Here is a 15,921-nt window from a genome sequence, read left to right as displayed (position 1 = left end):
TTATGGAATTTCCACATTTAACAATAGCAGAAAAATAGAGGGAAACCTGTAGCTTTTAAATATAAACAAGATTTAAATGTCTGTGTGTGCCCCTTGTAACATGTGAGAATATAAACAAAAGCACAATGCACTCAATTTTCCAGTTTATTAGTTTTTATGTTAGTTTTCAAAAACTAGATGTGGCTCAAACTGGCAATACATGTAGAAAAACTCATAATTATGTTTGATGCAATGATATGATTCAGTCCATTATTACGGCACAGGTATCAGCAGATATCGAGTAACTGAAAAAACTCTGAATTAACACTGAACTGCGCTGATAAAAAGTGAACACATAAAGGTTATAAAGATCAACACATTTAGCTTCGAATCACACAAGATTTACTTGATTTTTACAGTTCGAACACTTGCATAAAAAAAGTACATATGTGCATCTCATATTTTAAAAATCAAGATTATTAGAGTGATTAAACCCAAGGGTAATCCAAACATTATTGTCTGAAGTGGAAAACAGTGGGGTCTAATGTCTTAAAAAGGTCCTTGAGTGGTGTGACCGCAACGTTCCCATTTACACACGTTCTCCCCTCTGAGGTTTGCTTCAGAGTCTGTCCGGTATGAGGCTGACTCATCAGCGGCAATGCTCTGATTGGAAAGCTGTGTGTGCAAGATGTTGTGTGTGCAGCCGTTTTCTCAGCGGATTGTTTGTGGGAATCCTGAGCCTGGAGAGCAGAGTACAGATAATGGGGATTTAGGGATTAAAAATCATTAACACATTCCATCATAAACAAAGTATATGAGGGTTTGGAGCCTTTCCACTTTGATGTATCAATATGATATATGGCCATAATTATTAGTAAATTAACCAAATCAGATATATTGGACAGAAGATTGATAAAAAAAAATATATAGGAATTCAATGTGGAAAAACTACAATACAGAGATATGATCAATTTTAAAAGATAACCAGGGACATGGATGTTATTCCAAAAGTGTCCACTTGCAGAACAAAAAAAGTTTCCATAGTGCAAAAAGAGGAAGGTCATGTTCAAATTGGAATCCATGCTGTAACAAAACTTATTTCCTTAGGTGTTTTTTTAGCTTGGGTGGTGGGGGTCACAAAGATAAATAATGAGTAAAGGGAATTTTTAGGTTTATGAAAAGAGAAAAAGGGTAATGCAATGGAAGGTGCTGTTATGATGCTAAGCCGTGTTTCACCCACTCATGATCCAGGTGGCATGGTATGTTTGATTTGTTGCTATGCTGAAGATGAGCATGTGCTTTATTCAATGAATGATCTGCAGTGTTTTATTATTACAGATATTGACTGATATATGAACTAGTGCTAACCCGGTGTTTCCCATATAATGGGAATGCGGCCTGCCACGAAATCGACACTGACCACCACATATTGATTTTCTATTTTCTATTTTCTATTCCTCTTTTTATGCGATCAAACCATCCCCAGTGTTTTTATTTAGTTTTTTTAGCATTTTTTTTGCCTTTATTTGATAGTTGATGGCAAAGCCGTCAGGAAACAGGGAGAGAGGGGGGGGGGTGACCTGCAGTAAAGATCCCTTGCTGGAGTCGAAGCAGGGATGCTGCCATTATGAGCGGTAATCACTCCCCCTGTGTTGTTATGTGGTAGATGTATATACTAGGCATTATGGTAAGAGCTGTAAGAACTGATTTCAGAATAAAGCGACTTTCCAATGAGTCTGATTTCAACAAAAAGCATAAAATAAACAGAAGAAAAAAAGAAATAACTAAATAAAACAAAATTAATATTAAATAATAAATAAAATTAATATTTAAATAACTAACTTCTACAAGCTGTATTTCAAAGAAAAAAAGTTTGGCTTTGCCATTTCAACTGTTTATAATAGAGACCCAACTCAAATAAATTATTAGCAAGCATGTAAGGGATTAGCTAGTAAGGATTGCTATAAATAACTGCTGGGCTGTGTTTTTAGTGGGGACCCTTATTTATAGTATTATTTAATAATTCATTTAAGAAAGCATGGGTGTGCTCCCAGTGCACATATACACTGATAAACAATAGCATTGCAGACATTTGCCTCAACACACACCCAAAAGAAACTAAAATACAGTGCACACGAAAAAAACATTTTTGACCACAACAGGAAGTGAGAAGAGGAATCCCATCTTCAGACCGTAACAGTCTGCACAGTTCCTCTTTCAGAATCTGTGGGTTGACTAGGCCACCTGATTGGCTCATTTTAGTGTCAATCAGTCAACTTCGGATAACCTTTCTAGCCTGGCCTACATCCTCATCATTTGAACTGTAGTCAGACATGTCAAGGACTACCCATGTATGATTATGCCTTTAAGCTTCGCTACTCAACAGGCGGGTCACCACCAGGTGTCAGTGTTTCCTGGTAATAAGCTGTGGTTGCTGCCCCCTACAGGCACCGTTTTAGTTTGTGTTATGTTGACTTAAGTTTTGTTTTTCTGCAACTAAAAACATGCAAATACTGTAAAAACTGGTGTATAAGTTGCACCGGTGTCTATTTTTTTCTATTAAAGAGTAGTTATTCATTTATAAACACATATGTTTATAATCAAGACACACATATTCCACCTGAAACAGTGTGTGGGATTGATGGTTAATGGTCTGCCTAACTGAACTGGACTGGTATATTAACTCAGACGGCCTGAGTCACTGTAAGGCTCACCAAGCACACTGTCCTCAGACTCTGTGTCAGTCAGAGTCAAACAGCTTCATCCTCTGTTCCATCCAGAGGAAAAACAACAAAGTTAGTGAATCTTTTAGTCTTCAGATCTGTGCTCATACTGTGTGTCGCTGTCACAGCTCAATAAAAACTGCTCATCTGTGAGCTTTTGTATATTGTGCTCTGCGGTCTCAAACTAGTGTCCCGAAATACTTCTGATCAACACATTGAATTAGCACCTGCCAGTGAAACCGCCTGGATTTATTCTATATTTTCCGTACAGCATACAGCATTAACGGGTCATCAATAGTCTATTCTAATCTATTTTCATTAGCTGCTGACACAGCTGGAGAAATCACGTTAAAGGTGCGTCTTATATCTTCCACCCACACATACCTTACACCACTGACTCTGCTGACATCCACACCCCATGCTTTATTAAATGTTCAATTAAGTTGATTTATTTAATTATATTTAAGAAATTATCTTTTGTTAAAATTCAACATGGTATGTCTCCTATTTCTTTTGGCCAGAGAGACGGATCATAACACTCATATTTCTCTCTAAACACATATTGTAATTATATTTCAGCGTTTAGTGATTTAATTTGTAACAATAGCCTGAGATATAGATTTTCAATGGCAACGACTGCATCATTGTGATTGTTATGAACACAACAAATACAGAACATCAACTTAAACTTAAAGATACTTTAGAGAAGTACATTGATGGAGATGTGTGTCAAATTTCAATTTTAATTCCAGTCACAATGTCAACCTTGGACTTTTCACAGGATTAATTTGACCATAAGAAAAATCCAGAATAATACCAGCCAGATCCTTTAAATCAACATACTGACACACACATAAACCTACCTTCAGCTTTTTCTTTCTTCCCCCCTTTTTTGTAATCCCCTGCTGTTGCTCCACAGAGATGAACCCGGTGCTGCCTTCGTCTTTCTTCTCACTGTCTGAAACACCATTAAAACAATAACAGATTATTGTTCACTTCTACCAAAACAGTGAGTACATAATCTATAAATACTAATATGAATCTCTTTTACTGCACACCTGAAGAGACACTGATCTCAACACTGCCCTGTTGTTCTACGTCCTGTTGATACGGGCCCAGGGACTGGAAGAGGCTTTTCAGAAGTGAACCAGAGGTAGCTGCTACTGAAGAACCTACAAAATGAAAGAAAAAGACAGTAATACTTGGCTGCATTTCACTCTGGTATTCACAATCTGTCTTCACAATCGATCTTACCTTCATGGGAGGAGACATCAGGTGCAGGCTGATCGGTTTGGTCGAGAGAATCTATGTGGTTTGTAGAGGTTTTCTTATATGAACTCCTGTCATCTACCTTTATAGGATTTGTAGAGACATTAGGAGATCTTGATGCATGACATGTTTCTTTGTCATCAGGTCTGGCGAGGCAAGGAAGAGGCATCTCTAACTCTTCTCTAGCTCTTTGTTTAGACTCGGATAAATGAGATGCAGCATCTGGTTGAGACGGCATTCCTGTTGCAGAACCAGTCATCTCGCTGAGAGGACTTGCAAAAAGGCTGAGGAAGGACCGGGCAGAGTTCAACTTGTCAGGTTTAACCGCAGCTTTACTTCTACAATCTGCCAACTGTGGGGTTAGACAGGAAGATTGAATACAAGCAGAATCTGCTGTTGGCCTCATGGTGTCAGTAATGGGGCTTGCAAAAAGGCTATAAAAGGGTCTCTTCTGGGTTTTACTAGGTTCAATTGCCAAATCACTGCAATGTATTGTTTTACTGCCGCACTCTGCTGTCGTTTCACTAGAATAATGTTGATCTGCCCCTATTTTGAGGCCAGATTGTGAGTTTCTAGAGTCCTTATGGACCTCAGTGAGGTTTTTTGATGCAAAATGATGAGCAGAATCCCTGGTTTTACAGGAGGTAGCAACAGGTTCAGTGGAAAGAGCATCTCTTCCTTTAAACTCTTTGAAACCTGAAGAGGGATTTATTGAGACTTTTGAGTCAGATGTCAGACCGGCTCGATGTGGCTTTAAGGGTGCAGGAAGTTTGGGTGTAGATGTCTGACTGGGGGGCCTTGAAAAAAGGCTGTACAACAGTTTTCCGCTGGGTTTAGGCACTTCACTTTTACAGTCTCCAGAGGACGTAATGTCAATAGACAGTCGCCCATTTCCTTTTCCAAGATGATGATCGGGGCAGGTTTTTGAAATCGGGCCACTTTGCACTTGCAGGAATTTGTTCGGTTCATTTTTGGTGTTTCCCAAATACAAGTCCTTATCCTTATTTTTTGCCGAGCTGAGCTGCTCAGATTTTGGAGTGTAGGATACAGTTTGTGCAGTAGGAGCAGCAGGAGTTGAACTGTCTAGTGATTTATACGATCTGAGCACAGCATCAACAGAGTAAGGAACTTCACTTTGGTTTGCAGAACCTGAAGTGTTATCAGACTGCGGGATAGGGACAGAGGACGAATCTTGACCTCCAGGAGTTGTAAAGAGACCAGAGAAGGGTTTGGACAGTTTCGGTCCGAGCACTGCTTCCACAGAGTAACACACCGGTTCCTTGTGGTTATGGTCATTTGACGGTGAGTTGTGAGATTGGGAAGCTGCTGCATGTGCTGGGTTGGCTTCCTCTGTAACATTAGCCGGTTCTTCAGTCTGACATGACAAGGCTTCCCTTTGTGCGTTTGATTCTGTGCTGTTGTAAAAATTAGCCCTGAAAAATAAAAATATCATCGTTATAATGTAAGATCATGCCAAACTAGTTGATATGGTGTTTTATTTTTTAATTTTTTAATTTACTGTTTTTAAGCAAGTTTAATTATTTAGTACAAAGTTTTTATGGTTACACCACTTAGACATTTTTGCCATAATCCTCTAATATATTCTCTCAAAATGGATTAAAAGCAGAAACTTTATGCTGGATCCACAAACAAAGAATGTGTGCAAGTTATTATATATTTATTTTCAAATTTTAACCCCTTTAAATTTGACTAAACCACATGGACACAAAAAACCCTAATTGAGCCTTATACTGATAGGCGCACAATGACAGGTTTCAGTTTGTACGTGCTTACCTGAGTGGCTGTATTAGTATATCAGGGGTTTCATTTGCTTCTGTAATTTCTGGCTCTGCTGATTTCACCGGCTGTGCTGAGGATTCTTCTTCAGCTTTTGCAACTTTATAGAGCTCGTCCTTTTTTATTACCTGCATGCAAAGAGAAGAAGTCATTAATTCTGCACACAGCAATGCATTTACAGCTAAATGTTTAACTATACGCACACACACCTCATCCAACAGTTGTTTCGTGACATCATCAAGCGGCTCGTGGGAAAACTTGCAATCTGCACCCTGAGAACATTTTCCTTTTCTGTGGAAAAACTTGCAGGGGAAGGTCTGTTCAGCATAGTGAAGGAAATAACAGAATTCTAATGAAGAGTTTAGTAACCTGCGATGGGTTTATGATAGAAAGACATACATATTATTGCTGTTAAATCAAAAGGATATTGTGCATGTATGGACAGCTCTCCCCTTTTGTGCAAAACCCCTGGATGTAAAATTTGCACACTCCTTTGATGAGATTGTTGTAACCCTTAATATGCTCCAGTTGGCATTCATCACCCTGCAAGAATGGATGGAAAAAACGTTACAACAACATTAAAATAAGTACATTTTTTAAATCAAAAAGCACTCAATACAAGGGCTGTTGTTCACTTTGGTGCATATTCATTTTCAGTAAGTTCAGTAAAAACGTGACGTGCCTTGATGCACCTTCCCCAGAGGAAATGTCGACAGAGTAAACGTCCATCCACCATCATAGCATTCTGCTCCTTGAACTCTTGAGACATGAACCTGGTACGATTCACTTGGACGTCCTGAGAGGAAAGAGGAGCGTGATAATCAAACACCATCATCTTTTGTTAGGGGAAGCTACTTCAATATTCATGTTACTAATGTTTCTTTTGAACTACTTTCCCATTGTCAGAAACAGATGGGAGATAGATTGGATAATGCTTTTAAAAGTTATTTCAATTTTATGGATTGGAAATTGGAAACTTTGACTTCTATTTCTGGCCCTACTTTCTGCAGCAAATAACAGGCTGATGATGGATAATATTTATTAATGCCTTGCTTACCTGCTTGTATTTTCTATTTCTACTGCCTCCTCCATCTTTCTTTGAAGTAGACCTATTCTGATGGTTTCCGCCTCTATTGGGAGGCCTCCGTTGATCTTTCTGCTGCTGCTGCTGCTGCTGATGATGATTCTTCTGCTCCTGTGTTTTACATCTCTGCTGTTGCTGCTTGTGCACATGGTGGTTATGTTCCGTTTTGTAGTTGTGACCTTTGTGACTCATGTTATTGTGGCTGGCTTTATTGCAGTGGTTAAGTAGAAGTTCCTCAGTGAAGTTGGCACGCTCATTGCAAGTATTATGCATCTGGTTGTGTGTGGTCTTGTAGTTATAAGTCCTGGTATTCTTGACCTGGTAATGTTGTTTCTGTAGAAAGTTAAGAAAAGAAAAAAAAAAACAGGGTAAAGCTGACATCAGTATTGAAAGGTTTATCATAACTTCATTGTGAATCATTTTGAAGACTGCAGTTTGTGGTGCTGTTGAAGTCATTTGTTTTAATATTGTGTCCAATACACTTCTATCAACTAGGGAAGACTAAATAAGATTATGTGTATGACTGCACCTAACAATTACTTTAATTATAGATTAATCTCTCAATTATTTTCTCAATTAATTGATTCATTTTTAGTCTATAAAATATTGACATTTGAGAAGCTGGGACAAGAGACGTTGGCCTTTTTTTTCTTAAAGAATGACTCCAAACAACTATGACAATGAATTGATTACCATAATAGTCGACAGTTAATCTAACAGTTAGCAGCTAATTGACTAATCATTGCAGCTTGTCTTCATTAGTAGACTCCCGAAACATTGATTTTCCTGTTAAGATCCTTTTCTCATTAATCATGGATATAAACTTATTTGCCTCAATTTAAAGATGTTCTATCAATCACCAGCATTGTAATGAATTTGGGTTTTTGTATTTCACATGGTGAATCTGATGTCTGATAAACATCCATGACCAAAACAATGCTACTGACATAAACTGTGTGCAAACATTGTGTGGGAATTAAACTTGCAAGGTTTCATTATCCTCCAGATCTGTCCAGCAGGCGTGTTTGACACTTACCATATAAAAGTGAATGAAGGTTAGGGTTAATTGCAGGAGGGTACTGAATTGCATTATGATTAACTAATTGCATCAATTAAACTGCCAACTGAGTTCATCTGAAACTATGCAGAATACATGTAGAGCTCATGTAATGTGATGTGGTGATGTGGACAGTAACTATTTTCCACTGAATGTCAGATATGAATGTCTCACATTTAAGGACACAAAACGTGATTTTGACTAACTTGCCTTGTTATGAGGGCCAGTCTGCTCACACTGGGTTTTCCTCTTTCTTGCATTACCTCTTTTACCATTCTCAGTGTCGTCCCTGTAAAGAAAAAAACAAGCGAGTGGTGAACATGCAGAGAGGATTTGTAGGTCAATAAGCTGAATTGTTCCTGCTAACACATAAATGTCTATCATTGATTAAATACCTGTGAGTAAATGCAGGTTGAGCAGGGCTGTCGTCACCTCCACTGACAGCAGACAGGCTGGTAAATAGGTTTGCGAAAGCCATTTTATTTCGTTTATCATTAGTTATTTGTTTCCTCTTGTGTAAATTCTCTGCTAGACATCAGGATGTAAAACACGTGACAGAATATAGTCTACTTTAACTTTAGTACCAGGGAAATGTGGTTCACATGGCTCCGTTTTTACGCCATCGTTTACATTCTGCTTCCGTACTGGATAAAAAACGTCATCTCCTGGACGCGTTATTTTGGTTCCCACCCGCATTCCGGGAAGACCCGCCCTACTCTGCATCTGATTGGCTGTAACCCTGAAATCCTTACTCTAATCCAACCAGTCAACTCCTCATGCCTACAGCGAGCCAACCCAACCGACAAAGGAAACAAGTAATAGCCAATCACAGTCAGAGTAAGGCGGGTCTTTGCAGAATGTAGGTGTGGGGGAAAAATAAGGCGGCCTAGACTCTTGCTTACAGATCTTTGGCGCCACCTGCTGTTTCACCAATAAAACATGTTTGACCTTTGACTCATTTTGACATTTAAAGGCAGTAAAGACACCTTAAATTACATTCTTTAAACCTAATATTTCCAAATTATTTATTTTGTGCAGCTGTCATAAATATTTGTACATAAAGGATGTTTCAGTTCAAATTTGACCTATATTTATTCAAAGGGATTTTGAAGTCACTAGAGGTGTTGGAAGGTTAGGTGGTTACGCTGGTTATCTGGAATTGGGACACACTGAGATTATAGATTGTCACGCTTGTGTATATCTTTTTTGTGATCAATCTTTTATCACAGATAAGTCAGATATGACATAAAGCAAAGTGGAAGAATCACCATTCCCCTCCGTACTACGGTGGCCGGGAAGTGCAAAACAACATTACAAAATGTGAAACACTTTTACAAAACTTGATAGAAATGTACATTTTGGAAAACAAATTAACAAAACGCGAAACACTTACGAGCATTGAGACAAATTTATAAGTGGCAAAACACCTTTACCAGTCCTGAAATACATTTACAATTGACACAATCTTCACGGAAAGGGAATGTACTAAAAGCCAGATGTGACGTAGAAGTGATACATTGAGTGGCAACAGTCCACCAGTATGTTTCCTCAGCTGCTAAATAAACCATAGACAAACCAGCCAAAAAACAGCCACACACCAGTCATACACCAGTCACACACCTGCCACGCATCAGCCAAACATCAGCCATACACCAGTCATACATCAGCCAAACATCAGCCATACACCAGTCATACATCAGCCAAACATCAGCCATACACCAGTCATACACCAACCAAACATCAGGCACACACCAGCTACAGCAGCACAATATTCCATATCTTGTAGTAGTCAGTTTCCACAATTTCTGCACAACAAAATAGGATTGGTATGTTTTTTGTAGGTTTTTTCTTCCAGTTTTGTTTGTTTTAAATTTGCAAACAGGTTTGTTGTTTTGTTTTATGACTAATACTGTGACAGAAAAGGATTGGGTGTGTAGCATGTTGTGGAGGTCAGGTGATATAACTGGTGGTACAACTGCTGGACAAACAGTGTCTAAAATAGGTAAAGTAAATGTCAGAGCAAAATAGACTGAAAAATGGGTTGGTTGATAAAAATGTAGGTCTCTGTTTCCTTTACATCATAGCAATAAGATTTCCAGGCAGTAGAAGGTGCCGTGGGAACTGATTTTACTCTGGTTTTCACCTGTAAGGCTACATTAAGGATGAGGCTGCCATTTTGTCTGACTGGTGGAAGTAGTGGAGCACTGTCAATTCTTTCACATGCCTCTAGGGGGAAAATAAGACATTTGTTTGGAGCTAATACTCTTAAAAATGTAATTAATACAATCAATCTCAGGTAAGGTAAAAAATAAAAAAAATAAAAAGGAAAGATGCAACAACAGTATCTATGCAACTTGTGTACAAAAAGAAAAAGAAAAAAGAAAAACAAGAGGGAAAAATCCCTGCACGCATGCACACTCACACATACACTCCCAACCCTTATGTTACTTGTAACAGGATATGAGGACTAACTTGCTTTACACTGCAATACAACATGCTGTTTCTTTACTTTGGCCTCAGTGATTCAGCATGACATCATGTATGGAGGCATCAAGAGCATATTAACAAATTATTTTTAAAAAGCTCTGTTCTAAAACAAGTCCCTTGGAAACATTAAATAGTAAGATGACACAGCACTTTCAACCAACTGATGGCGATAACATTAGCCTAAGTTGCTAGATGGCTGAAGAACTGATAAAAAAAAACCACACCACAAACATGCACTGGAACTACTGCTTCATTCCAAACACATGAGTCACTAGCCTATACTGTAGGTCCTATGTGTGTGTGTGTGTGTGTGTGTGTGTGTGTGTGTGTGTGTGTGTGTGTGTGTGTGTGTGTGTGTGTGTGTGTGTGTGTCTGCCCTCCACATATGCACAACAGGGCTGCAGCATGGTAACTTTCCAGAGTTGTGCATATTATAAACCACCATGCAGTGTTATTTGGATCAGCCTTTACATGCAATATTCTGTTACTCCAAGCTCACTACCAGCACTTTAAAGACGTCCACACCAACACAGCACCTAGTATTATTTCATACAAGACTGCTGGGTTTCAGACTTATCTTGAACTTTTAACTGCAGTGATGGCCCCTCTGTTTTGCTGCTCTTAACACTACTGTGCTGTCTGGCAGAGGAGATTCCTCGTTAGCTCTAACACTGATCAGCAGGATGGGACAGACCTGGGCCCAGTGTGCTCTTTTTAAAAATGTCAGTTCAGCTGATATACATTTTTATATGTGCAAATGTACAAGTTTTACCTGTTTATTAAACAAATTCAAAAATCAGCCTTTAAATATGTTGTTGAATAGTGATTGTGAATGCTTTATTTCCATAAGATTAATCAAACATAACATTTATTATTAACTGATAGGGAATTTATGAATGTGAATAGGTGTAGAGATTAATTATGTGTCAGAATATGAACAGTATGTGAGGGTTAAGAATGTGTTGTCTAACTCCTGTTGGTTTGTGCAGGCTACTTGTCTGGATACCAGCATGGGTTTTGTTATGTTGAGGTGAAAATGTAAAAGTTCCTGTACTTGTCTCTTTAAAAGTGTCATGATGTCAGGTATTGGGCCTTGATATACCCATTGTCTGTTGCAATGTTTTACGCCCATGTGCTTTAATCTTCTATATCTACCATGAAATCATGCAGACACTGAATTGGAACCAGAGTTCATGGGAGGACACAACAGTGACCTTATGGCTGCCTATGGAGGGTGGAGCAGTGCAGTCAGGGATGTAATGAGTTGTAAAAAAGAGAGGTAGTGGTGACAAATGAGTGTTTAAGCTCAGTTCTGAATCAATGACAGCAATAAGATCACATGAGCAGCAAACTTTTGACTCCCATTTGATCTTTGTAGGATGAGGTAACACTGGAAAGTTTAATGGTTAGAAACACAACAGGAAACACTGACAGCTGTTCAAACATACATGGTCAGAATGAAGGAGCCAAACGCATGCACAAAGACAATCATGCATTGTTCCCTCTTCTGATTAGACATAATGTGAGTGTGCAAAATGAATTCCAATATCATTACATGCTAATTTTCAGAAAGTATAATTTGTACCATGGTGACCATTTAGTTTTACTGTATTAGCATGCTAACATGTTAAACTACATGGTATATATCATAAAGTACATTGCTTTTGCAAATGTTGTCATTATCCAAAATATTGGACATGTTTAAATTTTGACCTGATGATGGATCCGGATGAAAAATTGTTACAATTCATACTGAAGGGGGGCATGAATGTGTGCAGCACATTTCAAGGAAATCCACCCCATAGCTGTCAAGACATTCCACAAAAATACAAATGTCAAACTCATAATGGAACCAGGGGAAAAGTCAGGCTTCATACTCAGGGGACCATGACCATGTGTACAACATCTGATGACAATCCATCCAGGGATTGCTGAAATATTTCACCTGGGAAGACAACGATCCATACACCAACGCTGCTACCATGACTACAAATAATGACATATGTTAGAGTTTGACACATTCCAGGAGGATTTCAAGTATCCCTGCCAACTAGCCTGTACACAATCCAACAACATGATATTGGATCCATTAGTGAACCTGAAGAATGTCTATGAAGAATACAACTACAAAAAAAGCTTTACTTATTTGCAAGGGCTGCAAATAAGTAAAGTACCTGTATGGGTGAAGTCAACCAGAGAGCAGACCTCAAAAACTTACTCTGAGTCATTTTTACTTTAAGATTAGTATTTTTCATCAACCTCTTTCTGTGAGGCAAGAACCAGTTTGAGGAACACATGATGGAATATCCACTAACACACCTCTTTTTGTTGAGCCCCACCCTCTCTTCCCTCTATATAAACACTAACAGTCACATCAGTTCTCTCTTTCTTTCTTCATCTTTCACTGGTGTACTCAGGATGTGTGACTGGATCCTTCTTTTTCGCCTGCTGCTAACTAGTGAGTACTTAATACTTTCCTGAACTTTCCTCCATTATCTGCTGTTGTCTTTCAAACATTTAACGCAGTGCAGGAAACCAGAAAAATGCTGATCAACTAAGTTTAGACTTGCACCTGACTTCACTGTGTATGAGATGATGGGATAGAATGGTTTGAGGTGAGATACGATTGAGGATTCATTCAGATATTAGAATTAGCCACATGAAAGTACTGAATGTAGCATGAACAGAAAGCCATTGAATTAAAAGAGGGAAACTATTACAGAATACATATCAAAATATTATGATGTGGGGGCAATGGAGGGTTTTAGTTTATGGGAATTATTCATTTGTGTGATGGCCAAGAGGAAGGAGTTGTTCCTGATAATGGATTAGAAAGGTGGGTGGGAAATTGAAGAGTTTGCCATTTGCTGTGCTGAGTGAGCATCATGAGTTGAAGAAAGGCTCGTCATCCACCAGTTTTGTTCAAGTGATTACATGAGCACTTCCTCTGACTTGCTGTAGTGTGGTTTTGGGTCAACAATGCATAAGAGGAAGTTGTCCAGCTGGTTGAGCCAGGCTCTTTTGGACTTTACCCACTACTGGGAAGGAGGTATTATTGATCCAGGACAGGTCTTCAGTGACATGGAATTGTTTATCCACCAATCCACTATCTATGAATATTGCATTATGTTCTGAATGCATACTTAAGGGGGGCATGAATGTGTGTACCAAATGTCATGGAAATCCACCTCATAGCTGTCAAGACATTCCACAACACCACAAATGTCAAACTCATAACGGCACTGAAGGAAAAGTCAGGAGGTTATCAAAGTTGACCGTGAGTGTACATAATCTGATAACAATCCATCCAGGGGTTGTTGATATAAAAAGTGCTGAAGTGCAAAATCTGCCTTTCATACATTCATGCATGCAAGCAAGCATGACTAAAAATAATAACAGACATATTTCTATGAAAGTTTGACACACTCCAGGGAGATCTGACGTGTCTCCCTGCTGGCAAGCCTGTAAACAATCCAACTAAATTATACTGGCTCAAAAGTGAAACTTCAAAATATCTATTTATAATACAACAATATAAAGAAGGCAACACTGTAAATAAGTAAAGCACTTGAATGGGTAAAGCTAACTGGAGAGCAGACCTCAAAAACTCACTTTGAGTTATTATAATTCACACAATATATTCAGGTAGCTCTGGATTAATTGCAACATTACACATCGTCTGTCTGAGAAGAACCACATTGAGGCACAGATGATATGATGGTATATCCTCTTTCCCTTTTTGGCACATTTCGCTTCCCTTCGACATGCCCCACGCCAACCCTTTCTCCCTAATTCTGCAGTGCAGAAAACCGGAAAAACAATGTTCACCCAGGTTTTAACTTGCACCTGACTTCACTGTATATGGGATGATGGGATGGGATGGCTTGCCGTGATATTGTGATTTAGGATTCATTTACATATTAGAATTAGCCACATGAAAGTACTGAATGTAGCATGAACAGAAAGCCATTGAATTAAAAGACAGAATCTTTGTTATAGTATAAATGTCAAAATATTGTGATGTAGGGGCAATGGAGGGTTTTAGTTTATGGGAATTGTTCATTTGTGTGATGGCCCTGAGGAAGACGATGTTCCTTATTATGGATTAGAAAGGTGGGGGAGTTTTAAAAAGTTTGCTGTTTGCTGTGCTGAGTGAGCATTATTTGTTGAAGAAAGGCTTGGCATCTAGCAGTTTTGTTCAAGTGATGTCATGAGCAGTTCAGAACAGTCATTTATGTAAACAGACAGGTGGTTTGAAACCGTGGTGTCATCTGATGATTAACTTTAGTAAGCTATTAGAGGCAACCGATCAGCAGTGTGGGGACAGAAAGGGACACCAAAAGGACTCTATTGCCACCTGCAGGACAAAAGACATGAGAAACTGCCATGTTAGTCACAGAAATAGATGATTGATGGACCAGAATCAACTGGTAAACAGTGTTTCCAAGTAGGCTTTAAGTGTAAAACTAATTTCACAGTATATTAAGAATAATATAGACACAGAAGAAAGTATTGAACTAGCTCATTAAAGACTGACTGGCTGGTCAATGACCTGATGAATACTACTCACTCGTGTCTGCTGACTTTCCCTGTAGCAACACCAGCAAGTTGGTGGTTTTGAGAAACTGTCATTAATTATATTTGGTTTAGACATTTATGATCCCCACGTGATGAATTGTAGCAATTTTGTTGGTCTCTTATCATCTTGTGCAATCATTACATCAGCAGGCCTCCATATTTAAAGTATTTTCTTTTTTCTGATGGTCAAGTCAGATCATATCGTAGTTTACTTGTGTTTTGTTGATTTTTGTTCATTCACTCTCTTTCTTTCTTTTAGTGCTTGTTACTCTGGCATATGGACAGAGTGAAATGACCAAACTGACAGGGGAGGCTGGAAAGAACCTCAGTGTGTACACCGGAGTACAAGCTGATGATGAAGTCGTCCTGTCTTGCTGTCCAGACAGACGTGTTCTACTCAATTATCATGATAGAAAACTGATGTCCAATCAATCAGGTTTTCATCTGGACACAAAAAGGGGAGTCATCACCATTTCACCCCTATACTTCAACCACAGTGGAGAGTATATTTTAGAGATCACTCATCACATCAACAACTCGGTGAACAACTACAAGTATGAAATTAATGTCACACGTGAGTATTGATGACTTAAATACTTCAAGATCCCCTCCAGACATGTATTAATACATCTAAAAATAGCAATAATGTGTCTGACATGCATTTTCAAGAAAAAAAAGTATAATAAGTCCATTCTCAGGGTGTGTGCAATGGAGGCTTCAAGTGTCCACATTGCACATGTGGAAGTGGAATATTGGACCATGACTGGCTTCAAAACTAGTTGTGATGTCACAAATTCTATAAGTTTATCCTAGCTTGTTGTCTCCTGTTGTGTGTTTCACAGAAGCTGATGTGATTAAACACACTGCTGAATCTCCACATGGCACTACTACTGACCAGAAGAATGGCCTGGTGGTTGGTCTGTCCATCTTCGCTGCCGCATCCACTG

At 38.7% G+C, this 15,921-nt stretch overlaps 1 protein-coding gene across 1 annotated transcript; it reads right to left on the bottom strand.

Moving 5' to 3' along the window:
- Positions 1-172: 172 nt before the first annotated feature.
- LOC133994457 (uncharacterized) lies at positions 173-7,170 on the bottom strand. The gene is made up of 9 exons (XM_062433715.1): positions 6,826-7,170; positions 6,451-6,564; positions 6,197-6,311; positions 5,978-6,087; positions 5,766-5,896; positions 3,957-5,404; positions 3,761-3,874; positions 3,566-3,660; positions 173-719 (listed from the first exon to the last, which is right to left on the bottom strand). Exons 1-9 carry the CDS (start codon positions 7,123-7,125, stop codon positions 492-494), a joined length of 2,655 nt encoding a protein of 884 aa, XP_062289699.1. The 5' UTR covers positions 7,126-7,170; the 3' UTR covers positions 173-491.
- Between the last annotated feature and the right edge of the window lie 8,751 nt (positions 7,171-15,921).

Source organism: Scomber scombrus, chromosome 2 (assembly GCF_963691925.1).
Source record: "Scomber scombrus chromosome 2, fScoSco1.1, whole genome shotgun sequence".
Lineage (NCBI taxonomy): Eukaryota > Metazoa > Chordata > Actinopteri > Scombriformes > Scombridae > Scomber > Scomber scombrus.
The sequence above is the reverse complement of the archived record's forward strand: the minus strand, read 5'-3'. Positions and strand labels throughout refer to the sequence as shown.